The sequence below is a fragment of the Lissotriton helveticus genome, chromosome 10 (assembly GCF_964261635.1).
Source record: "Lissotriton helveticus chromosome 10, aLisHel1.1, whole genome shotgun sequence".
Lineage (NCBI taxonomy): Eukaryota > Metazoa > Chordata > Amphibia > Caudata > Salamandridae > Lissotriton > Lissotriton helveticus.
This window is the reverse complement of record NC_136071.1, coordinates 257293223-257318569: the sequence shown is the minus strand read 5'-3', so window position 1 is coordinate 257318569 and position 25347 is coordinate 257293223. Positions and strand designations below refer to the sequence as shown.

Here is a 25347-nt window from a genome sequence, read left to right as displayed (position 1 = left end):
CAGAATCAGAAGCATCACCGCCACCAACATTTTGTCTACTGAATGAACTCAAAGAAGAATTGGATTCTTCAGGAGTGGTATACATGTAGCCACTATTCCCACTGTTAGAAGAAAAAGAATGAGTAACATCAGTAGGAACCACAGAATTCTTTTGATATAAAGCCACACGACGAAGGTTCCACTTTTCGCCGTTGGTTAAAACTATGTAATGAGGAAACACTTCTTTAACACAAAATGGACCTTTGGATTTAGACATACCTTTTGAAATTCTTCTGGATTTTATTTTAACAAGATCTCCTTTTGAGATGTGCTTGGAAGAAGTACCATTGCTATTAGGAGTGTTTGAGGAAGTATAATGGTTATGGCCACCCTGAGAAACTCACTCTTTAATCCAACAAGGAGTAAATTTGGTACCAGGAGTTCTTCCACGCATTATTTCAAAAGGTGATTTTTCGCTATCGCCATGTACAGTGGTACGATAAGCCCAGACCATATCAAAAACAATATTCTGATCAAAATTGCCATTAGAGCAAGACATTTGAATTATTCCCTTGACAAGTCTGTTAATTCTCTCACACAAACCATTACTTTGTGGGTTGTATAGGGATGTGCGGTGATGTTTCACACCAGAACTTGATAAAAAGAAACTCATGTTGTGAGAGACTAATTGTGTGCCATTATCTGTGACAAGTATATTGCGGTAGCCTTCTTCCTGAAAAATCGTTTTCAAGAAAGTTATAGTAGTATCAGTGGTAATGTCTTTCACAAAACTGACCATAAGCCATTTTGAAAATAGATCCATACATACAATTGCAAAGCGTTGATTTAATGAAAGTTATTCTATAGGTCCAAATAAATCCAGAGAAATGCTATGCCAAGGCTTGTCAGGATAAGTGAGATGCCCAGAAAATGACCCAACAGCAATTTTGAGTCTCTTTTCACCTTCTTTACATGATGGACACTCCACTATCCAGGAAGACACTTGAGCATCTAAACCCGGCCACCAGAAATTGGCCTTTAGTCTGCGTTGAGTCAAAGTTTGACCTAAGCGCCCCTCATGAGCGATATTGATTATTTTGGGTCTCAAACTAGTAGGAGGAACAAATTTGGCACCTTGCAATAATAAAGTGTCACCACAAATTGAAAGTTCATCTAAAATTTTTAAGAAAGGACGAGTGGAAATGTGAACACAACTCTCCCTTCTGCGCTGAGATGCCCAAGGGTAGTCACGCGCTTTACAAATCCCATAAACATAAACATAAACCCAATTAGATGAGAAGAATTACTTTTCTTAAGCACGTGATCATTAGCCATGCCTTCAGGCCATTCTTCACAAGTAAACATACACTCTTTAACTTCAAGGATATCACGAATAGAAGCAACAGATTCTTTATCATTTTCCATGTTGAAAGATTTATCATCAAGATCCTCCCACTTGACTGATAATCTGGAAATACAATCCGCTTGGACATTGCGCCACCCCTGTACATGTGAAATCTCATACTGTAATCTTGAAATTTAGAAGCTAATCTGGCTAACCTTGGAGAAGTCTTGGTAGCACCACCAGGAGAAAGGATGCGAACCAACGGTTTCTGATCCGTTTTTAACACAAATTTCGTCCCCCAAAGGTAGGTGAGGAAATACTGAACACCCCAAGCTGCCGCAAGTGCTTCCTTTTCTATGACAGAATAATTCTGTTCGGACAAGGTAAGTGTGCATGATGCAAATGCAATTGTTCTTTCGCCATCACTTTATTTTTGCAACAAAACAGCACCCAAACCAGTGGCACTGGCATCAACCATAAGGATTGAAGTACGTTTGGTATAAAAAGGGGTTAAAACATTGGCCTCACAAATTTCTTTTTTAATACATTCAAAACAAGAATTTTGATTACTACCCCACAAAAATGTCGACCCTTTTTTTAACAAGAGTCTCAATTGTGCAGTTTTGTCAGAGTAATTCTTGATACATTTTGAATAGTATTCTATCGACCCCATGAAAGATCTAAGTTGATCTTTGTCTGATGGGCATGGAGCTGAGCGAATAGCTTCTAACAGATTTTTCTTGGGTTTAATTCCTTAAATAGATATTTCATGACCAAGGTACTCTATTTTTTCAACTAGGAAGGAACATTTGTCTTTACCAAGAGTCCGATCAGCATCGGAGATTCTGCTGAGGACATTCTCTAGTACAGCATTATGATCATCAACAGAGTCTCCAAAGACAAGGATGTTGTCCTGAAAATAAACTGCTTTCTGGATACCTGTGAAAAGTTTAGTGACCATTCTCTGGAAAACACTTGCAGCTGAAATAAGGCCAAAAGGAAGACATGTAAATTGAAAAGTACCCTCTGTGGTTATAAAAGCAGTGAGATGCGTTGATGCCTCATGAAGTCTGATCTGGTGATAGGCACTCTTAAGATCTAATTTAGAGAAATACTTAGCACCTTGTGGAGTGGAAAGTAGCTTGTTTATATTAGGTAATGGGAAAGTATCTGCCACAACACCCTTCTTTAGTGACCTTAAATCTACACAAAATCTCAATTTTCCATCCGATTTCTTGGTAATAACAACTGGAGAAACCCAAGACGATGCTTCAACCGGTTCTATGACGCCACTCTGTAGCATTTCATTTAGCAAAGACTTAACCTCATTTCTCACTGAAATGGGAATCCTTCGAAGTCTGTGTTGTGTAGAAAATCTTTTAGACCAATAAAATGTAAATACCCTTTTAATTCGCCTAACTCATCTTTAAATACACTACTGAACCTTTCTAAGATTTCTTCTAAATTGGGGAATAATGGTGTATCTAGAGCCTGTATCAACTATAAGGGAGACTTCACAATTATCAATCATGAATTGTGCTTTTGGTCTATTCAATCTTTCATCATTGTCTACAACAGCACTAACTTCATCAGGTACTAAAATACGATCCTTTTGTTTCTTAATTTCACCAACAGAATCTTGAACCACTGCAACTTTTGAGCGGTTCTTAGTTTTGCACATTTTTGAAAAGTGACCCACATTTCAAACACTCTTTGTTGGATGCAAAGCAAAATCTTGATTCAGCTGTATGCCTATTGCCGCCACACCGTGAACACACTTTGTTGGTTGGTTTTGCAGAGAAACTCTTTTTGTTGCTGAACTTAGTTTTATTTCTCACAACAACCACAGATTCATCATCCTCTGAATCCCCTTCCTCTCTCAAACTTTTCTCCGAAACCTATGACACCTCTTGTTGAGTGCCAGATTTCTTTTGCAGTTCTTTCATGCAGCTTTCTGATTCTTCAATGACCTTCGCTAAGTCAATTGCTACTTTCAGAGTTTGATTTTTAGCAGGCCATAGACACTCTTGGATTTTTTTATTGTTGCATTGTACTATTAATTGGTCTCTGATCAGTTCATCACACATACCACCAAATTTGCACTTGACTGAAAGTTCCCTTAAACTAGCAACAAAGTAATCAATGGATTCATCATTTCGTTGGTGGTGTGTATAAAATTTATAGCGATTCATAACTAAATTTTCTTATTTGGAAAAGCGTGTCTCTAACCTACAGATAGCCTCATTTTACTCATCAGGTAGAGGCTGGCCATTTGCTTGGAGTGCTGGAGGAAGAAATCTAAATATACGTTGACCTTCTTTGCCTAAGGTACTAAGCAATACAGCTTTCTTACGCTTCCCTGAAAATTCTTGACAATCAAGAGCGTCAAGATAGTTGTCAAAAATGATGATCCAGTCTTCCCATGGGACAGGTGGAGTGCCAGGTTCATTTAAGAATGGTGGAGGAAGAGTAACTGTTACTTGCTGAGCCATGACGAAAAGTGATACTTACAATTTATGTCAATAAAGTTATTAAATACCAAGGGCCCGATGTAGGTAAATCTGATTTACCGACTCTAGAATACCGAATTTTACCGATTCGGTATTCTAGATTCGGTAAATCAGATGTAGGAGAAAATCCGGTAATTTTTACTGAATCTGTATGATTCGGTAATTACCGAATCGGTATTTACCGATTCAGTAATTGCCATTGATTTCTTTGGGCCTTGAGGCCCATAGGAATCAATGTCAATTACCGAATCGATAAATACTGATTCGGAAAATTACCGAATTTACAAGGGGGACAGGGTGTCACTTTGACACCCTGTTGCACTCCTGATTCTGGCTTGTGTGCCATGTGGCACACATACATGCCCTTAGGGCACAGGTGTACATGCACAGATGTGCATGTACACAGGAATTCGTTATTTACCATGACATAGTATGTCATGGTAAATAACAAATTCTTAAGGGCCGGTGGCACTGTTTTCAGTGCCACCTACATCACAAATTTGCGATTAGGTAAATTTACAGATTCGGTAATTTACAGATTCGGTAAATGTACCGAATCTGTAAATATACCGAATCGGTAAATTTAAGGCCCCCTACATCTGCAACTCCAAATACCAGTCGGTAACAGCCGAAATTGGCCGTTACCGACCGGTATTTGGCCTCCTACATCTGGCCCCTTATATCATAAAAGAATGTCAAACTGGAATGAATTAAAGGCAGCACAAAGAATGTTTGTTGGTGGCTCTAAGGAATGCTAGATTAAAACAGAGGTGCAGATATTATCAAACAAAATAAACATCAAATGTGAATATAAGAGAAGAGTAAGTCTTATAAAATGCAGATCTATCAACCAAGAGGTTAAGCAGGTATGCGCATCACTGTTGAAAAGTGAATAAAGATGGTGTGCACAAAGATTATGTCTTTAAAATACAGGTGTGCGCATCACCGTGAATATACTTGATGAGTGCTGTACATAAATAGATAAGCATATGCAAGCCTTGTGCTTAAATGCGCACATGCGGGTGAACAAACCTTTCAAAGCGCTGATCAGTTTCGGCCCGGCGCACTTTCTCATTCAGCCCGCTGCGTTGCTAAACTGTTCCCTTCTTCTGATGAGATACTTTGTTCCGATGCGCTACAGCTCGTAGCTAGGCAACCATGAAACGAGGTGTTCAAAATGGCCGCATTGACGTCGGAACATGCTAGCGAGGCTTGGAACGCAGTGAAACTATGCATGTCCGGCGCTTCTGCGTGTACCGTGATGTAGTGTTGCTAGGCAATGACGCGCCGCTCAAAGCGTCAGGAGCATTTGCGCTGCCTAGCAACAATGACGTATACAAATAGTCATGCGCTGATGGTAACTTACAGTTGGTGTCGATAACGTTAGCTCTCTCCTCCTCCAAAATGTCAGCTTATTGGTGCTCACCCATTCAGTTGCGAGAAGTTTTGAGTCTTACCCAGACGTCTTCAAAACGGAAGCAGAATTACTTGGTGGATTCATTATTTGGGTGACTCTCGTAGGCTGTGCATCGCGGAGTTGGAGAGTACAATGAATTCTTCTTCTTTTGAGGTCAGCTGTGGTCAGGATCGTCGCCAAAATTGTTGAAGAAGAAGCACCACAAAGAGGTGAGGTGAGTAGAAAGGCTTTATTCGAAGAGCACAGCAATCGAGGTCCCCACGCTAGCTGACCTAGTCTCCAACTGGCACTTACAGAACACTCGGCATGGAACACAGAATGCGTGCAAGCATTCTTGAGCAATAGACACAGGAGAGATATAACATATTTACAACAGAACCCAACGCTGCAGTTCCACTTGAAGGAAGACATGGCTGCTAGGGTACCGTGCTTCATGATGATGTCATCATTACAAATGACTACAGTTTATAACATGTAGCAGCCTTGTTGTGCATGGCACTCATAGAAAGCCTCTATAGTTTATTTCAGTTTCTGGATATCATAACCCACTGCTATGACATCTCAACAGTTGATAACAAAACTGGTTCCCTCTGTTGTAATGTCATAAAGGCCTTCCAGGCCAGGCTGATAGTTCTCCCTGAAAGCCTGTCAGCACATCTCTGCTTGTCTGCTTTGAGTGAAAGCAGAAAGCACAGTTGTAGGAGGATAATGAAGTTGGGAAGATGGTGGGGGTTGGTCAAGGATGACAGGTGAGGTTTCTTTTTAACCTTTGGGACAGGGATACATAACAGACACAATGTTATATCTGGCTCCCCCATTGCTTCTCTTCCACTTCATAGCAGTTGAAAGCAGGGGCGCATGATTTTGATGGCATACATAACATAAAATTGTAGATGGTTAAAAAGTGGATTACAGGGATGCTGTTCACATCGGGGTTCTGGATGACATTATAGACAACTCAACTTTCACTCTTGTTGTGGACTTGATGTAACACAGAAACACCTTGGGGAAAAACATCCTCATAATCCACTGTTGCCCATTTATAATATTATATATTTTAGGATACCTGCTTGAACTGTTAAAGCAGCTGTGGAGCTGAGTGGTGGACTCCTGTAGTTTTCAAAGTAAAGCAAAACCTTTTTCAACAGTTTTGTCATTTTTTATATTCAGTGGTGACACGAGATTGGCCAGCTGGACATTTGATTTGGAGAGTGGTGACTACTTTTGAAATACCCTGCTTTTGAGGTTCAGGCTTTGTTAATGTGTAGGCAGTGTTAAAACCACCAATGTCACATGCTGTAGATCCTTAACAAGGTCCCAGTTGCTTAAAGCCAGTCTTGTCTTTGTCTTTAAGAGTATTGCTACTTCTGGTTTTGTGGAGCAGAGTCCCTTTGGAATCCGACCCTCTGTGTTTCAGTTATATCCTGGCCAAAGTGCTTTAATAGAGGTAAGAATCAAGTTCTTAAATATATATTTTTTATGATCAAATATTGCGTAGTGTTATAAATGTTTCTGATAACCTGATCTTCCTATCCAAATACATTTCCGTAATATGGACTTGCAAGTAAAAGTGGAAAGTTTACAATATAGCTTCACATAATTTATTTAATGTAATTGTCCACTTTTTTATGTAAATGGCTTCATGCTGTGATTACCTTTTTCTAAGAAACACAGTGTTGGACGGTTAAGAAATTGAGGGTGAAACTGAGGCATAGGAAACTAAAGTAATTTACATGGAATATGTAATTTTGTGTTGAAAAGAGGTACCCAGGACTAGACCTTGGGATCCCATGGTTATACACTGTACATTAAGACTAAGGGCCTTTTGTATTACTTGGAGGACACAATACTCCATTACAGATGTTACTGATGTTCTGTCGGGCGAATTACAAGTATATTATAGCAAATGGCACTTGTAGTATGGCGGACGGGGTGTTCGGCTCGTTTTGACTGATATCCCATTCACCACACTCTAAATGAGGCCCTAAACATCCTCCTTCATGCGGAGTCCAATTTGAGTAAGATTAAATGCTGTGTTGCTGCATGTAATGTTGCTTCCTAGTGCATGGCGTGCTTGGCTTGCTTATGTGCCTTTATTGTAAGAGACTTACAGTTTGCTCAGAACAAACCCTCTGACCCAGAAGATCTTGCAGGTTGCTACTTAACTTTTATTGCAACACATCTACTGCTCTTGACAGGCAGACTTCAGCAAAACTTAAAAACTAAAACAGGGGAATAAATCTATTAACAACTGGTCCAGCAAGAAACTTGGGAAGATGAATCAAATCCGTTCTCTAGCAATCTATAATCTAAAAGGCGCAAGTTACCATCATGTAAAGATAAGTGCATTGTAAAATATGTAAAGGAAACTAGAAAGGCTGGCAAAATGGTCGTAACAGAGCAGTTAATGCCTACATATGCAAAATACATCCATGAAGCTTCCAATGACACAAAGGAGACTTAGGGGCCCATTAGGATGTCGGGCGGATCGCCCGACATCCGTCACCGCCGCCACCCATTTCCCCTCAGTCATATTACAATGGCGGGGGGACCCCAGCGGACGTAAACACCGTCCGCCGCTTTTCCGCCCCGGTCGCCTTGCGGCCGGGGCGGAAAAGGGTTCATATGGCTGGCGGTGTCTTTCAGACACAGCCAGCCTTATTAGGATTGCCAGGATCAGATACCTTTCAAGCATGCGGTCTTCACTTTGGGGGCCCCATGTGGTACACATGGGGGGTACCTGTGGTACCCCCCTGCATTTGCATACGCAATTACGGCAGGCACCGCGCAGTGCCTGCCGCTTTGTGTATACAAATGCATCACAAGCATTTATAGCATTGCAGCGGGTGCTGGTGTGAAAACCGCCCGCCGCAATGTTATAAATGCATGATGCGCCCATATGCTAGGCGGGACCGCCGCACAGCTCGTGGGCGGTCCCGTTTTCCGCGAGAATGGCAGGCGGGCAAAGTCCGCCCGCCATCCTAATGGGGGCCTTAGTATTTACCAAAAACTAAACCTAGACAATGCAAAGTACACCTCATGTGCATCACAACAACATTGTGATGGCCAGCTGGATTCCTTTCACTCCATAATCAGCAATATCATGGACTCTCTCGCTAACAAACCTTCATTGTCTCAGAATCTGCTCAACTGGCCACCTCTGTCTCAGTCCACTTTGACAACTTTCAGTGAGCTATAATCTGAGACTGGTATTTTTAGACCATTCCCAGGCCCCTGCATAAACAATTAATCTTGCTATTTATTAGAGATATCACAAAGGTGAAAAAACTTATACATTCTAAGAGAGTTGTTATTAGCCCTCCTTTCAAAAGTCCATAATCACGCTTATAATCTGGGCAAATTATTGACATATTTCTCACTTACCTTATCCCAGCAAGATCATAGAATGTGAAGTTACAAGACAACTTCAACAATACCATCTTTCTCATGATCACCAGTTAGGATTCAGATCAGCCGGGGTGTTAAGGTTCTCAGCAGGGAGCGGACACATATGTAAGCAGGAAGCTTAATTTCAACCACCTTTCATGAACTTCATTCAAAAATTGCCACCAAACAAGCTCCATTTGAAGATGTCCACCAAACACATCAACTCTGTTCCAAGATGGCCCCCAAACATAAGTACCATTTCAGTATGACCAGCCTGTTTCTTCAGGTGATACCTGTTTTGGGCAGTCCCTTCCTGTAGGTGGTTTCTGTTCTGCCACTATACACTATTTGTTAGAACAGTGTAGAAATAACTCATAACTAGCTTCCCCCTAGTGTTAAATTCTTAATTCCTGCTCCAATCCTGCCAACTCTAGCTTTCTGCAGTCCTGCCTACTCCAACTCTGCTCCAATATTGGCAACTCTGGCCCTAGCTCTGCTCATGTTCTGCCAGCATCAGCTCTATTGCAGTGTTGTCAGCTTAGGTTGTGCTCCCATCCTAGCTTTGCAAGAATTGACATGCAGTTGGGACCCTGGAGGTTTGTTGTGACTTTGGGATTTTTACTTCTGGTGCTATCATGTACTACTTTCCAGAGGGCATCCTGTCTATGAGCAGTGTTGCTTCTGAATGAAGTCACCATTTTCTCACGGCCTCTGGGAAAGAAGTGAAGCACACAGAGATCTTCTTTCAAGCAGAATTCCCTTTAGCATCCCAAGTCAAAGTCAATGTCCTGGTTAAAGGGGCTAATATACAGTTCGCCTGCCTTCAAAACATTATTTCTCCTCTCCGAACGAATCCGCCTGTGCATCTAAGGAGAGTGTTGGTTATGACTTTCAATTGCTACTGCAACATTATATACTTGGGGCTCACAAACAAAAACAATTGACAGGCTTCAAGCTTTGCAAAACAAAGCAACCACAAAATGCTTGTACATTTTTAGGGTGGCACATAACAGTTCTCAGTATTATCCAGCTCAACTGTTCTACCTGTAGTTACATCAGAAGCATAAAAACCAGAGTCAATTTAGCTTATTTGAATATAAGAACTGCAGTTCGCTCTGACATCATTTAACCAGCCTGGCATAGCGAGTTGAAAGAGGTCAAAAACGACTTTGATATTGGTATTCACTGCTAATATGAAAGCTTTGATCTGTTCTGGCTACTACAAAACAAAAAAAAGGAGTATGCAAGGGAATTCTAAAAGGTAGGACAAAACTATTAAAGTTGTGGTGGAATGGGTTTAATGCATGGCATAAAATGTTTATTTAATAAAAAAAATGCTAAGTGATAAAGCAGTGGCTATATATAGTTTTTTTATAGGGGCTGCACGGCAAAAAGTAAACAACAAATATATCAACTTTAATACAAGAGACAAGTGATAAGCAGTTAAAACTAGAAAAATATGAATTATAGTTAAGAACTAGTGAGGGCACCCCCCAACAAAGGGATCAATTATTAACTTTCATTGCAGAGGATTTAAAGTTCACAAGTACTTCGGTATACTAATGCGTTAATCCATACAGTGTCTTCCAATTCTTTCTATAAGTATAATGCAAGATTGGGAGAAAACAGTGTGAAAACTGTCAGCTTAACAAGTGTATAGATGCAAAAGATAGTGAAGAGTATCTGAGAAGCAACAGGATTGTGAACTAGATACATTAAAACCTAAGTCTGAAACAAGGGAAATTTGAGATTTAAGGAATATGGAACTTTTAGTGGAATAAATCACAAGTGAATGTTAGAAGGAAAATAGGAATACAGCAAAGTGCTCAAATCAATAAGAGATAGCAAAGAGGGCATAGTACTTTTGGAAGAGAAACTAGACGGAGGGTGGAGAGATACATGAATGGAAGAAAACTGATAAATAAGAGATGGATGTAGAAAGAGAAAAGAGACATGATGCAAAGACTGAGAGGCAGACCTCGATAAAGAAGAAGGTGAATGAAATGCAGCATGGAGAACATAATTGGACGAATAAAGAGAAAACCGGTGAAAACCAAATGACTTCATTAAACAGAAAAAGAGAAGACCGGAATGAATCCGGAATAGAAGCATATAATAAAATTAAATTGTTCTGAAAAATACTGACGTATGCGTACATGTTAACACACAGCACTGACCATATGCTTATACAGGTACTTTCCAACATTCAAACTTATTTTTGTGATATAATGTAAGTTGTGCAACATGGATCTAAAGAGCAGGGTATAACATGATTTAGTTAAACAGTGCCATGATTTGCATGCCCTCAAACATCCTAAATGAACAAAACAATGATTTTGCGAGTCCAGTAAGCTAATTTCTGATAGAGACTGCAGATTCCTTACCTTTGAATTACCCTGGGCGTCAGACTGGATCCGGAAACGTGTGCATGAGCTGTACCCCTGAGTGCCGCCGGGTGGCTCTGTTTGCCTCCACGTGGCATCATTAGCACCAGATATGATGTCACGCTCACCTATATAGGTGCCACGCAGGCTTGTGAACATTAGTTCTTTCCGCTGCAGCTAATGCTGATCTAGAGAAGAGCTACCTCTCGGTCTCTTTTTGACTGACTTTTTTTTTGATGTTTTGTTGAGTAATTTTTCATTGTGTATCAAGGATTGACCTCTGGACGAGTAGGTTTGAAACTGTGTGGTGCCCGTCACCGTACCATGTCTGTTTGTTTATGGTGTTTCGAGTGCAACCACAGCGCAAAGTCATGTTCGGACTGCCGGACCATGGCACTGAAGGCCTGACGGAGTGGTCCATGTCCGACTCCGCGCCTTCCCCCATTTTCGGGAGCCAGAGTGACCCCCACTCAGGTTGAAGAATCTTACAAGGCCATGCGCAGAGTATTTGAGTGGGCCGACCCCTCCGGTGCGCCTTTGGGCTCCGTGGGGTCGGAGGAGGTCCCATCAGGTTCCCCACCGACGGTTTCAGGCTCGGCGCCTTTAGGGTCTCATGGATCTGATTCCAGATTTGGATCAGCACCGGTTGTGCCAACACGACCCCTGCACTGGTCCCGAAGTCGATGCTCCTGGCAACGCCGGCGACAGCCCCTTTCTGATACCCGATGACCCAGAGTCGGGTCGACGTCGACACCGGCGCCGACAGAGCCCAGAGGGTCTGCATCGTTGTCTGTTTATTCTAAAGACATTTCAGGCATGGGAGAAGAATGTGAGGGGTCTTGCAGAGGACAATGGAGTGGGCTCCTCTCCAGATGCTGGTATTCTCTCTCTGCCTACTGTGGCAATGGAAGAGGGGGCATCTTATGCTATGGTGTCAATGAGGACTTCAGACGTCCTTGGCCTGGAACTGCCATTGGTGCATGTCAAGTCTAACCTCTTTCCTAAAGTGCTTCTCATCTGAACCCTTTTGCCCTTTTTATGAGGCACTTACAGATGTCCTTCTAGGCACCTGGTGCAAGCCTAGCACAGGAGCTCCTGTAAACAGGACAATAGCACACCCCCATCGCCCTGCACCAGGCGATCCAAGTTTCCTCAGCCAACACCCCACTCCTGAGAGCTTGGTAGTACAAGCCTAAACATTCCATGGCTCTTTCCTTTCCCCTCCCCCAGACAGGGAATCCAAGAGGCTGGATGCACTTGGGAAAAGATGTTTCTTTCATCAGCCTCGCGGTCGGTGAACACTGTGCGCCTTTTGTGCCGTTTCTCGCACATCTTGGGAAATGGTTGCTCAAGCGCTCTCACAGGTTCTGGCGGAGGCCCAAACATGCTTTTCCAAGCAGTGAAGGATGGGAGATATGTGGCAAAGTTCGCCATCAGGTGTGGTCTGCATACAACGGACTCGCTGGACAGAGTGGATTTGTCAACAGTGGCCTTACTGCACCATGCCAGGCTGAGAACATCTGGCTTTTCGTGGGATGTCCAGGCCAACCTTATGGACATGCCCTTCAAAGGGACTAGTCTCTTTGTACAGAAGGCAGACTCAGCACTGGAGCACTTCAAGGACTCACTGGCTACTGCCAGGTCCTTGGGCCTCTCTGTAACACGTTGCTGCCAGTCTGCTTCTCACCCCTTTTGTGTCAAAGGAAGGGATTTTTAACTGTGTCAGCCATACCCCAGCCACCGTCCTGCACAGACTCCCAAATTTGTGCGAGGACATGGACACTGTACATTCCGACCTTGTGGGGATGGTAGCCAGAAGTCGTCCGCCACCCACTCCGTGGCAGCTGCAGCCTCCAAGCCTTCCTAGGTTGGTACTGCAAGACTGTGACAGTCCAGTGGGAGGGAGATTTCAACATCATCTCCGCTGGCAGTCCATAACATCAGACAAATGGGTCTCACAGATCATTCGGTATGGCTACTCTTCCTTTTCTGTCTTTTCCTCTTCCTTTACCGACAACTCAAGAACAGCTGGGAGAGGATCATCTGTTATTGCTCTGAAAGGAAGTTACATCTCTCCTGGCCAAGGGGGCTATTGAGAAGATTCAGATTTTAGAAATAGGCAGTGGTTGTTTTTCCTGCTACTTTCTGATACCAAAAAAAGAACAAAGGTCTCTGGCCTGTTCTGGACCTCCAGACCATCAATTTCTTCCTCAGAAAACTAAAATAAAATATGCTCATGTTGGCTCAGGTCTTGTCTTCTCTAGACCAAGGAGACTGGCTGGTAGTGTTGGACTTGTAGGATGCGTATTTTCACATGGCCATTCTGCCAGCTCATAGACATTACATGCTGTTCAAGGTAGGCCACAAGCACTTTCAGTTCACTGTGCTATCCTTTGGCCTTACCAGCACCCCTTGGGTGTTCACCAAGTTGATGGCAGTGGTTGCAGCTCATCTGCACAAGTTGAGGGTTTATGTCTTCCCCTACTTCAATCACTGTTTTTTAAGGTGTCCTCAACCCAGGCTGTTGTCTCCCACCTCCAGACCATGGCAGACCTCCTGCATTTGTTGGTGTTCACTATAAACGTGCCGAAGTCACACCTGACTCCTTCTCAGATGCTTCCTTTCATCTAAGCTGTTCAGGACACTGTGCAGTTTCTGGCTTATCCTCCCGAGCAGCGAGTCTAGGATATTTCAGGTTATGATACTGATGTTTCAGTCTCTGTCCTGGATTTCGGTGAGAAGGACTCAAAGGCTGCTGGGACTCATGGCCTCCTGCATACTGTTGGTAAATCATGGCAGATGGCGTATTCAGGCTCTGAAGTGGGACCTGAAGTTTCAGTGGGCGCAGCATCAGGGGATCTCTCCGATATGGTTCAGATCTAGGCGGGAACTGCAAGTGACCTGCAATGGTGGCTAAAAAAACGCTATTGGGTCAGAGGCAGATCCCTCTCCGTACCCCAACCAGATCTCACAGTAGTGACATATGCGTCACTCCTGGGATGGGACGGCCATTTGGGAGAGGTGAAGATCAGAAGACTCTGGTCTCTGGCAGAGTCAGGGCTCCACATCAACTTGTTGAAGCTTCGGGCGATCCGGCTGGCATTGAAAGCAGTCTACCCTCTGCCAAGGGGAAGTTGGTGCAAGTGTTCATAAACAATGTGACTGCCATTTGGTTCTGCAACAAACAGGGTGGTGTGGGGTTGTGGACTCTTTGTCAAAAGGCCTACAGCTCTGTACATGGCTGGAATAGCAGGGCATTACCCTGGTGGTTCAAAACCTGGTAGGTTCTCTGAACGCCAGGGCACACAAACTCAGACGTCAATGTCTACCGGATCATGAATGGTGTCTCCACTCGGAGGCGGCACACTGTCTCTTTCAGCAGTTGGGAGAGCCTTGGTTAGATCTGTTCGCCTCCAAAGAGAATGCACGTTGGACTTTCCGAGGTGGCTATTGCTCAGCAACGCTTTTAATCGTGACTGGAGCTCAGACCTCCTGTACGCCTTTTCGCCTATACCACTTCTGCTCAGAGTTGTCAAGAAGATCAAGAACGACTGGGCCCAAATCATTCTTGTGGCTCCGGACAGGGCACCAAGGGAGCCTGGTATCCTGAGCTTCTTCAAATGAGCATCAATCCTCCGATCAGGCTACACCTCCGGGAGGATCTTCTGTTGCAGCAGCAGGGGAGGTTTCTGCACCCAAACCTGTTAACTCTCCGCCTACTTGCGTGGAGATTGAGCGGCGACTGTTGATAGCTTTCGACCTTCCTCCCTAAGTCTGTAAAGTTATCTATGCAGCGAGGCGTCCCTCCGCCCAAATATACACCTACCGTTGGCAAAAATTTGTAAAACATTGCACAGATAAGTCTATTGACCCTCTTTCTGCCTCTCTTTCTAATATTCTTCTCTTTATTCTTACCCTTGCCCTGAAGGGCGCTGTTCTGGTCACTCTCAGGGGTTATCTTTCTGCTCTGTCCGCTTTCTTGTGGCTGCCTGACCTATCCTCTCTATTCAAATCCCCTATTGTAAATAGGTTCTTCACAGGGCTTGTACATATGTTTCCCCTTTGCCCTTTATTATTCCGCAGTGGGATCTCAATCTAGTTCCCACGTATCTCATGTTTGCTCCCTTTGAGCCATTGCACATTTTTTGCCTCCATCTGCTTACCATCCAGACAGCCTTTCTAGTAGCAATAACATCTGGGCGAAGGGTGAGTGAGCTGCAGGCTTTATCTTCCAAGCCTCCCTTTCTCAATACATTTCTGGATAAGATGGTGCTTCGCATTCAAGCCTCTTTCCTTCCCAAAGTTGTGACAGCATTCCATCTGGGTCAGTAGGTTGCACTGTCCTCTTTTCTCGCTGACCCACATCCCTCTAAGTAAATGAGTGTCTTCATTGGCTGGACCCAAAAAGTTCTACCTTGACCACACAAAAGACTTCCGGGTGGACAACCAACTTTTTGTGGTTTACGTGGGAGCTGAAAAAGGTCGGGCAGTGCGGAAACAAACCATTTCATGCTTGGTCATTATCTGTATCAAGATCTGCTATGCTCTGGCTAGGAAGCAGCCTCCTGTGGGTTTGCAAGCCCATTCCACCAGAGGAAAGGCTGCAACCACAGCATTAGCTCGTTGTGTTCTGGTCCTGGATATCTTCTTGGCAGCAACGTGGGCGTCCCTGCACACTTTTGCCAAACACTACTGCCTCAACAGTTAGGTCCACAGGGACAAGCATTTTACCCGTTCGGTCCTCAGTTCTTTCTTGTCTAGTAATTTGTCTGCAGCCCACCGCCAGGAAGTAAGACTTGGATATCTATTCAGATGATAAGAATCTGCTGCTAGAAATCTATATCAGATGAACAAGTTACTTACCTTCGGTAATGCATTATCCGATCAGAATTAATACCAAACTGAGATGTCCATTGAGCCTCTCGAGTGATACAGTGGTTTAAAATCTAGAAACCTTGAGCCCTGTATCACAACATTGTCTCATATATATTTATTTAATGGGATGTGTTATAAATGTTTTGTGGGAAATTGGGTTAACTTATCTGCTGGAAACTCATTTTGTAATTTTCACATACAGGTTCATACATGTTTAATTGTCGATGTGTTTTTCAATAAAAACGAACATTTTGAAATTTAGTAGGAAAAGGAATTTTGAGGGGCTCCCTCCTTTTAATTTTTTGAGACACAAGCCTGATTAAGGTGGACTGATAGCTCTGATTTAAAAATGCTCATCAGCATGATAATTTTTCATTTGACATTTGAAAGTAACAGCTTCAAACAGAAGTCCAGCTCAGAAAATATGTACAAGTTGCATTTATATTGTTTATGTGAGTGCGCTGGTGTGAGAAATACTCTTTGGGAATGTTTGTAATAGGAAACAATTTTTTGTTTCTCCGTTGCTATTTTGCATGATAACAGGAACTTATCTTTTTATTGACCATTTATCAAGTTGTTGTTGCAGGTCCTCATGTTTTTCCAGTTTCTTTAATTAATTCTGAATGTATCATTTTTGCACCATTGCCTCTTTTTTAACATCATATTTTTGTTTGAATTCACCTCTATGCATAAGAGATTTAAGCAAGGTTAAAAAAATGAACCTTCTAAATGGGTCTAGCAGACTATTTGATGGTGATTTTGTATTCCAAATTTCTGATATTCAACTGGGCCAAGCATTTTGTATTCAGCACATGATGTTCAGAAGTGGGTTTCCTCGTTTTATTGTAGTGGCGTGTCGCTTGTTTTTCGAGTATAAAATTTAAGAAACAGGTTTGTCTTGGTTCAGGGATTTGATTTAATATTAAATAACTGACAGCTAGAAAAATAAATCGTCATGTCTTTTTTTGTCTTTACTTCTTTTTAGGTTGTATTTTTTCCAGCCTCTGCCGATAATTTCCAACAAACATTTGCTATTGTTTGTGACAACTGCCAGGTCCAGGATCTCACACTAATAGGTTTGAATGTAAAATATTGTTAAATAAAGTGCATTGTAAAACTTCAAAAGTTAGGACCAGGTTACAAGTGGTCCGTTAAATTGATATTAGGCATTGCAGTTGTTAGTAATTCGAACATCGTAACCTCTGTTAAATGTTGACATTTCATACCTTCTGGAATTTAGCTGGGTAAACATGCCTGGTATTTACTTCGACTTGCAGATTTGCTGTAATAAGCACCAAACTGTTTTTCCCCAAAAAGTCAGAATACATAATAATGATCACCTCTGATAAATTCTGGACACCTCAGTGTCGAATTTTATTGCGTGCAATAATTGTCACATCCATCTCAGGCCACTTGTAACCAGGTCCTTAGGGCCAGATGCATCAAAGGGTTTTGCCCATTCTGTGTCTATGGGAAAATGTGTTCATGCATGTGGCCCTCAGTATTTATTATTATTATAATTACCGAATTTGACTAACTCTTAACTACTTCAGCAAGCAAAATCCAAGAACAAAAGATTTAGTGCAGCTGGCTGGATAAGCTAAAAGCTATTTGTGGCCTGGAGTAAATATATGATTATCTGTTTTCGGTGGAAAACCTGTTTTTGATAGAAATTACCCCAAAACATGTCTCATGGTGCTTATAAATTAATAAAGTGTGCCCCTATGTGAACTCTTTTCCTGAATGTTTTGCGGGGTTTATACTTCAATTACAGCACCAAGGTGCTTTCAAGGATGTGGACAACTTGTCAGATAAGGGGCTGAAAAAAGATTGTGAGTAGGCACTAATGGATTTTATCATGTAAGCATTAAGTGAAGTGTTTGTTGATACCAACACCATTAATACTAATTCCGCAGTCAGTATTCAGGTAGCATGGTTAGGACAATTCGTGTTATGGAAAAGCTAATAAAGAATCATACAAAATGTATTTGTAACTCAATCATCTTCTCAGGTTCCGGACAAAGTCTAGGTTTGGAACTTATGTCCGTGATTGGTGATGAAAGCATCCCTGTACCTGGTGGGCTGGTAGATGTGATCGCTGAGCATCGCTTGCGCTTCTACTCCCTGAACCCATATTCAACGGCGGAGAAGAAGATGCAGATAAGGAACTCCACGTACGTGACAAACATGAATAGTAATGGCATTGCGCGCTAATGAAAGTGACCATATTGTGAGCTTGTGCTTCTTATTTGCATTGTTCATGACCGGCACGTTAGTCTTGTGTTAAGGATATAACTATTTGTTCTTATATTCTGCTGAGTGACCATTCTGCATCATTGTACTTAGAATTGGCATGTGGGGCAAATTTTCCAGTAATATCTTGTACCGCAAATTTAGCCGGAACACCTCTGACCTATTGCAGCCACTCCTCTAGCTGCTCACCTGTTTGTAATTGTGTTGCGAAATCTGACATGAGCTTTGGAAACTGTAGTGGGCGCATCAAAATCTAAGCTTGATTTGTAGAATAAAAAGATATTCATTAGTAAAAAGCTCAAGTCCCATCCAGGTTACAACCAACCAACCAGAAAAGGGGGTGGTGATGAACAGAGTGCCTGAATTAAGCAGACCACTCTTACCCAGTCCAAAGATCAGGGCTTGACCCATCACCGTTTTTTAGCTCACTGCACCATCCCAGCTCAGAACTTGGCTATATGCAAATTAGTCTGTTCCTGTCCCAGTGCATGATGGGAACAGGGCAAACCAAACTACCAAGCCAATTCTTGTACTGTGAGCTAAAAAACGGTGATGGATCAAGCCCTGATCTGTTGACTGGGTAGGAGTGTTCTGATTAACTCAGATACTCTGTCCATCACCACCCCCTTTTTGTAATTATTTTGGCCACCATGAGTGTGGAAGGGTATGCTCAGACATGAGTCCCTTGCTCATTGCACCATCAGGATTCAAGCAAGCCGGGCCGAAGACGGCTGTAATGCCAGAAACCGGTCCCCGGAAGCTTGTTTCCTTTCCAGTGAAGAATTGGCTTGGTAGTTTGGTCTGCCCTGTTTCCATGATGCACTGGGCCAGGGACAGACTAATTTGCATATAGCCAGGTTCTGAACTGGGATGGTGCAGTGAGCTAAAAAACGGTGATGGGTCAAGCCCTGATCTGTTGACTGGGTAGGAGTGTTCTGATTAACTCAGATACTCTGTCCATCACCACCCCCTTTTTGTAATTATTTTGGCCACCATGAGTGTGGAAGGGTATGCTCAGACATGAGTCCCTTGCTCATTGCACCATCAGGATTCAAGCAAGCCGGGCCGAAGACGGCTGGAATGCCAGAAACCGGTCCCCGGAAGCTTGTTTCCTTTCCAGTGAAGAATTGGCTTGGTAGTTTGGTCTGCCCTGTTCCCATGATGCACTGGGCCAGGGACAGACTAATTTGCATATAGCTAGGTTCTGAACTGGGATGGTGCAGTGAGCTAAAAAACGGTGATGGATCAAGCCCTGATCTGTTGACTGGGTAGGAGTGTTCTGATTAACTCAGATACTCTGTCCATCACCACCCCCTTTTTACAACCAACCAACCAACCCTCCAGACGCAATCCACCATCCTCCCTCCAGACTCCTCGCGCGGCTCATCCTCCTCAGAACGCTCCTCTTTAATGCCATTTCACAGTCCCTAGTTTAGCACCTCTTTCTTGTACAAGGCTAGATTTGTGCATCTTATGTTATGACCCAACACACATATAGGCATACCTTGCACCCTGTAAAATTCTGATAGACAAATTGTAATGGTAGGCAAACATGGGTAGTTAATGCACTTACACATCTTGAGTGCCAGCTGCTTCATTTTGAAGTTTTATAATAGACAGGTTTAACATCATTCTGGTAACTATTACTTTTGCATAATATAATTGCAAGCAGTTGCAAGGAAAAGGGATCTGAAGACACTTCAAATTTTGAATTCCATCTTAAAATGTGGTTTAACTAAATACTTCTAATTTGAATATTAAGCTCCACAGTCACAGGCTGATACCTCATGCTACAAAGGGAGTACGTAATCGGAGTCCCTGCCCAATAAAAACACAATGCTTTCTTTAAGGTTGAGCATTATTTGAGTACCAGGGATGAGATACATAGTTTAGACGTTAGTAGCAAACAACTCGTTGGATCCTTCAGATACTCAAAGGTCACCATATTTGCCACTTTCAATATGCTGAGTTAAACCAGCTTCTTGGGTAAGTTTTATCAAATGGATTCTGGGAGCGGATACTGGGTGTATGTTTCCTCTGGTGGGGAAGAGTTTCCCTTCAGTGATCGTATTAGCTAAAATTGAATGACAGCGATATACTGTAATGCAAGTTGTGTAGTTGAGTGTGGATGTATTTTTAAGAAAATACCTTTATGCTGGAGACCTGTAGTGGCCATGAGGTGACGTGAGGCCCTCCACAAAACTCCTAATTAAGTACATATGCACACATTTCCCAAAGCCACTCACCACCCACAGATTGACAGAAGATAATGTTTCATGAGTGCTTTGTTAAGCTGTTTTTGCAAAGGCTGAAGTGATGGGGGTTGTTCTGTGTTGTACATACTTGTAAGTGTCAAATATGGCAGTGACAATGTCTGACTCCTCTTCCCTTCTTTAAAACCTGCATGAGCATTAAAATGATTTGTCGCCCCATTTAGCACCCATCCTTCTTGCCCTCGTTGATGAATCTGCAACTGTGAAGTATTACATTTCTATCTTCCAGACATGTGCCATTGCCATTCTACTGGCAAATAATAAAACCTAATCTTCAACCATTGATGCCTGGGGAATCCTACGACCCTGAAAAGATTGCCTTCAACATTGACTCCGAGACACCATTCAGTATATGCCCTAGGCAGGGTATTTTAGAGCCTCACCAGGAACAATGGTTTACACTCACCTATGCTCCGAAAGAGGTATACAGAATTACTTCATTATCTTAAAGGAGAATTACTTCTTGAAGAAATATTGTTTTTTTATTCAATGATATTAACATGTTTATGATGAAATGCATGTCAGTGAAAAAAAAAAAGAAGAGCCTCATTTAGGGTTTGATGGAACGTGAGGAATGCTGTAAGTCAGCGGTCTTCCTGTCCCCTCAAATCAGTGGTTTCACCGTTCTATTTAGAGTTTGGGGACGCGCTGGATTACCATTGGTGGAGCCTTTTCTGGTGGTAACCCTTGACCAAGCAGTCCATCTGTAACAGGACCGCTGGGTCGCAGTAATGGTTGCCCTGCCCTTTTGAGGGTGGGATGACTGCCTGTCACTCCTTTTCTCTGCCGGTGTCCACTATGCAAGGCATGGTGATAATGGACAAGGAAACAAAAAAAATAAGAGTTTGCTGAATGGGCATCTTAAACATGGTGGCCACGCTGCAAAATTCACTGCTGTGAAGGGAGCCACTGTGGCGGCAGCACTCCTCCTCGGTAGCGGAGGTCATGAACTCCGCCCCCAGCAGGATGGCGGGCACCTTGTAAAGCCTAAATAAGGCCAATAATCTTGGCTTACACACCCTGCATTTTAGAGCAGGTTCTTATTAATTATGCAAAGTAACACCAAGGGATATGCAGTAGTCTTAAATCTGTTGCTGAGTTGAAACCAAATGGTATATTATATTTGGAGCCTGCTTAGGATATAACCATTTACTTTGTCTTGCAATCTCCTTTTGATTTTAGTAGTTAGTCCAGCCTCTTTATCATCATTCAATTCTTAATGTGTAAGGCGATCAAGAGTACAGACGCTCTCTGGCTCTCTTTACTTGGGTATCCATTGCCGTCCAGTGTAACCCTTGGCCCCTGGGATACACAGTGGCCAATGCAAGTTTTCATTTGCCTAGGAAACCAGGATTTCCCAAACAAAGAATAGAATGCTATGCCCCGGAAAAATGCTAACTCATTAAAATTGAAATTGAAACTGAAATTCCAGTATTCTAAATCCCAAATACTTCTGGGGATTGTGACAGTGACTCGTTTCTTGTGTTATTATTTGGCAACTGCAAACTTACATTGGCTTTTGTGAACCCCGCGGGTCAAAAGTCCATGTTCTCTTGATCCCATTTAACACCTGAATATTGTATGTGGGAATATATGGTGTGGTGAGTATGGGCTATGTCAAAGAAATATCACACAGACAAACTTCCAGAATACTCGTATCTCTAGGTCTTTTCATGGGATCAAACCCTAAAAAGAATTGGGTCATTGAAACAGGGAGTGTCTTGTGCTTCAATTGATTATTTCTTATTACTTAATTTGTCTAGCAGTGCAAGTAAATGTCAAATGTTTGTGACATTTAATGGTGGTGAGTAATTGGTGGATGTCAAGGCCTCCTGGAATGGGAGAAGATGTGACACAGTCACACATTGAAGAACTGAAAGACTTTTTATGGGGTATTGTGGTGTGTGAAAAGGCATGTGGTGGGGTGTTGTTGAAATGCACAATTGCGAATGCAATGCATGCATTTTCTGAGTGAAGTAACATTTGCTTTCATTCATGAAACACAAGAGTAGAAAATACCCATTTTGCCCCTTTTAGAATTGTCAGTAAAATCTATTTTACTTTAGCAGGTAATGTGTAAGAGTGTTTAAGAGTGTTTCAGAATGAAAAAACCTCTAGCCCAGCAACACCTTCCTAATAAGTGTGATTCTCTCTAATATATTCAGAGTTCATCTCAACACGATGGCTTCATCCTAGTGTAACACAGCTATGTTGTGATTGTATAGTTAGTGGCCACTTTCAACATAGACTAATAAAGCACGAGCTCAGATTTTGCTACGTGTAATTGATGTATATTAGTCACTTTAACACAGATGTCTGCAGGTCCTCAATTCTTAAATCAAGAACAGTCTGCACAAAAGAGGCAAATCCCATTTATTATGTACTTTACATTTGATTATAAATTCTCGTAGTTGATAATAATAGTGCACATATAAATCTGAGGTGCTTACTCGATTCTCCCAGGTGCTCCATTTGTATGTTTCCTTCCTTAACCCCTCCAACCAGGATTTTTTGCCAGATGTTCCCTTCTCTCAGCATGGTGCACAGCTGTCCCTCTTGTTCCCAAGGATGCTGCTCAGGAATTTCCCATCATCCTCAGCATGCACCTTTCTGAAGTCATAGAGTCCTTCGAGACCTAGCCTTTCTTCTTTCTCTGAAGGAGATATCCTTTGTTATCTCATTAGATCACACCTTGGTCAGCCACTGGAAGTCTTTATTACTCTGAAGGTGTCATCCTACCTTGCAGGCCATTCTGCCTCTAGCTAGCTGAACCTCAGAGTCACACTTTCAAGCTGCCCCATCTTGAGCCAGCCTTCTCAGCTTCAACTGTTCACTCACATTCTGTTTTTAGACCACAACAATGCCCTTTCGTTGCATCTTCACATCATATCTAGTGGGAATCTGTTCGAATATCAGCTGCTTGTTTTATAATGTGGCAGGTGCAGGAAATGATGTATCTTTTGTAGCCTCCCCTTCAAATGTCATATCCGCCTAGCTAATTTGCTTACAAAGAAGGATCTCCCGATAAGCACAAACAGACCCCTACAATAAGCCAATCTCCTTTAGCAAGCTCATAACACTGCCAAAAATATATGCGTAGGATCCAGGAATTTCTCATTCTAAGCCACCAAATTCTGGGTAGGTCTGCTCCTACATAAATGGTATAACCTAGCCATCATCTTGTGCTGAAAAGCATATGAACCTCACTGACACCTAATCTTGAGGACAGTAACCCTGCCTTCGGCTAATGCTGCAAAAGTGCAGTCAAACACTCAAAAGCAGATGTTTGATTCATGTCTAGAAGTGATTGAGTTTCTCCTGTATGTATATTGTGGTTTGTGCTGCAAATATTAGAATTACAAAAGATACAAATCTGAACACATTGGTATGGTCCTTAACATTTTCTTCCAAACTATTTGTTGTCATTTTAGAATTGTAATATCTGAAATGAGGCTTATTTTTAATTAATGCTAAACGCATTGTGTATTTGTAAAACATCTTCTCGGTAGGTCATCAATCAGAAAATCCATACAGAATGGGTAAATGATTTCAGTGATATGGGGGTGCGCCAGGTAATGAAGTCCAGTAGTCAGCGAGTAGCACCAAAAAAGCCCCATATTTCAAATTCACAAATCAGTTCAATAATACGAAAAAATTGAATATTTTCTATTGACATATATGGTGTCTACATGCAGGTCTGACCAAGCCTGTAAGCACATTGGAGAGTTCAAGTACAGCACATTGGATTTGAATCCTGACACCGACCACGTGAGCCTTTGAAAGCATTCTGAACTGACATAGAAGCCCTGATGAAGTTCCCATTGAGGGAATGAACCGCATTGGCTGAGCTTTTCGTATTATTGATCTGATTTGTAAAATTGAAATGAAGAACTTTTTTTGATACTGCTCACTGACTAATGGACTTCATTACCTGGCACACCCCCATATCATTGAAATCAATCTTGGATCTGGAACACAGAGGCCTCACGCAACAGCTGGCGCTGGTGTTGATTGCGCAGGGACAATACATACTGGAACTAGCGTGAGGTGCAAAATTAGAAGTTCGCCGTTGTTATTCTTGACCTCAGAATGGGTAATTGCTTCACATGAGGTAGAGATGTTAATTTGTGAAATTTAACAAGATTGACCTATGACATAGTCAAATACAGATACTGTTGATACCTTGCAAACTCTCCTAATGTGTTCTGCACTTTGTTGTTGATCTAACAAAGCTGTAATGTATTCGAATCTTTTCACTGAGGTGTATGTCTTTATGTTTATTTTGCAGCTTAAGAACTTTCATAATGTAATTCACATGATACTGAATGACATCCCAGAGCCAACCAGGTAAAACGACCATTCTCTCAAGTATTCGTATTACAAATCCAATGGCGTAACTCAAAATGATGAGGAGCCCCTCCAGAATGTGATGGGGGCCGCTCAGTCTCACAAATTGCAGAAATGCTAATGGACCTTGGGCTGAATGTTGACCCACCTGAATACCAGGGCCTCCCCTATCCCCCTAGGCTATAGGCACCTGTGTTAATCCCTTGAAGAAATCTCTGCTTTTCAGTGCTTAATTTGAGCCGGTGGTTTCCGACTCTCATCACTGGTACTTATTTATCAACACCAGTGCTTTTCATGAGCCCCAGTTAAGGACACATTAATTAATTGCAGCCACGGGGAGAGTAAATGCTTTGCCCAGAAACGCAGGATGTTGAGCCGACGCCGAGACTCAGCTCCGAAGTTGGCATCCAAGATTTTGAATTGTAGGGAGGAGAGTGATCTTCCGAGCCCGTGTCAAAGTTACTCATTTGAGACAGAAATTTAACACTGTTAAATGTTGCATTTTAATGCACATGGGGGCAGTGGACTTGGCAAGATGTAGAATGCAGTGTTCTATTTTCTAGAACAATGAAAAAGG

At 42.4% G+C, this 25347-nt stretch overlaps 1 protein-coding gene across 2 annotated transcripts in view; it reads left to right on the top strand.

Annotated features, from left to right (window-relative positions):
• DLEC1 (DLEC1 cilia and flagella associated protein) overlaps positions 1-25347 on the top strand; it is a 691969-nt gene that overhangs the window by 272393 nt on the left and 394229 nt on the right. For both annotated transcript variants that reach the window (XM_078665272.1, XM_078665271.1), the window contains 5 exons: positions 6606-6698; positions 16883-16973; positions 17909-18071; positions 20653-20845; positions 24712-24770. In XM_078665272.1, coding sequence (XP_078521398.1) covers positions 6606-6698; positions 16883-16973; positions 17909-18071; positions 20653-20845; positions 24712-24770 — 599 coding nt within the window. The remainder of the gene's footprint in view (positions 1-6605; positions 6699-16882; positions 16974-17908; positions 18072-20652; positions 20846-24711; positions 24771-25347) is intronic.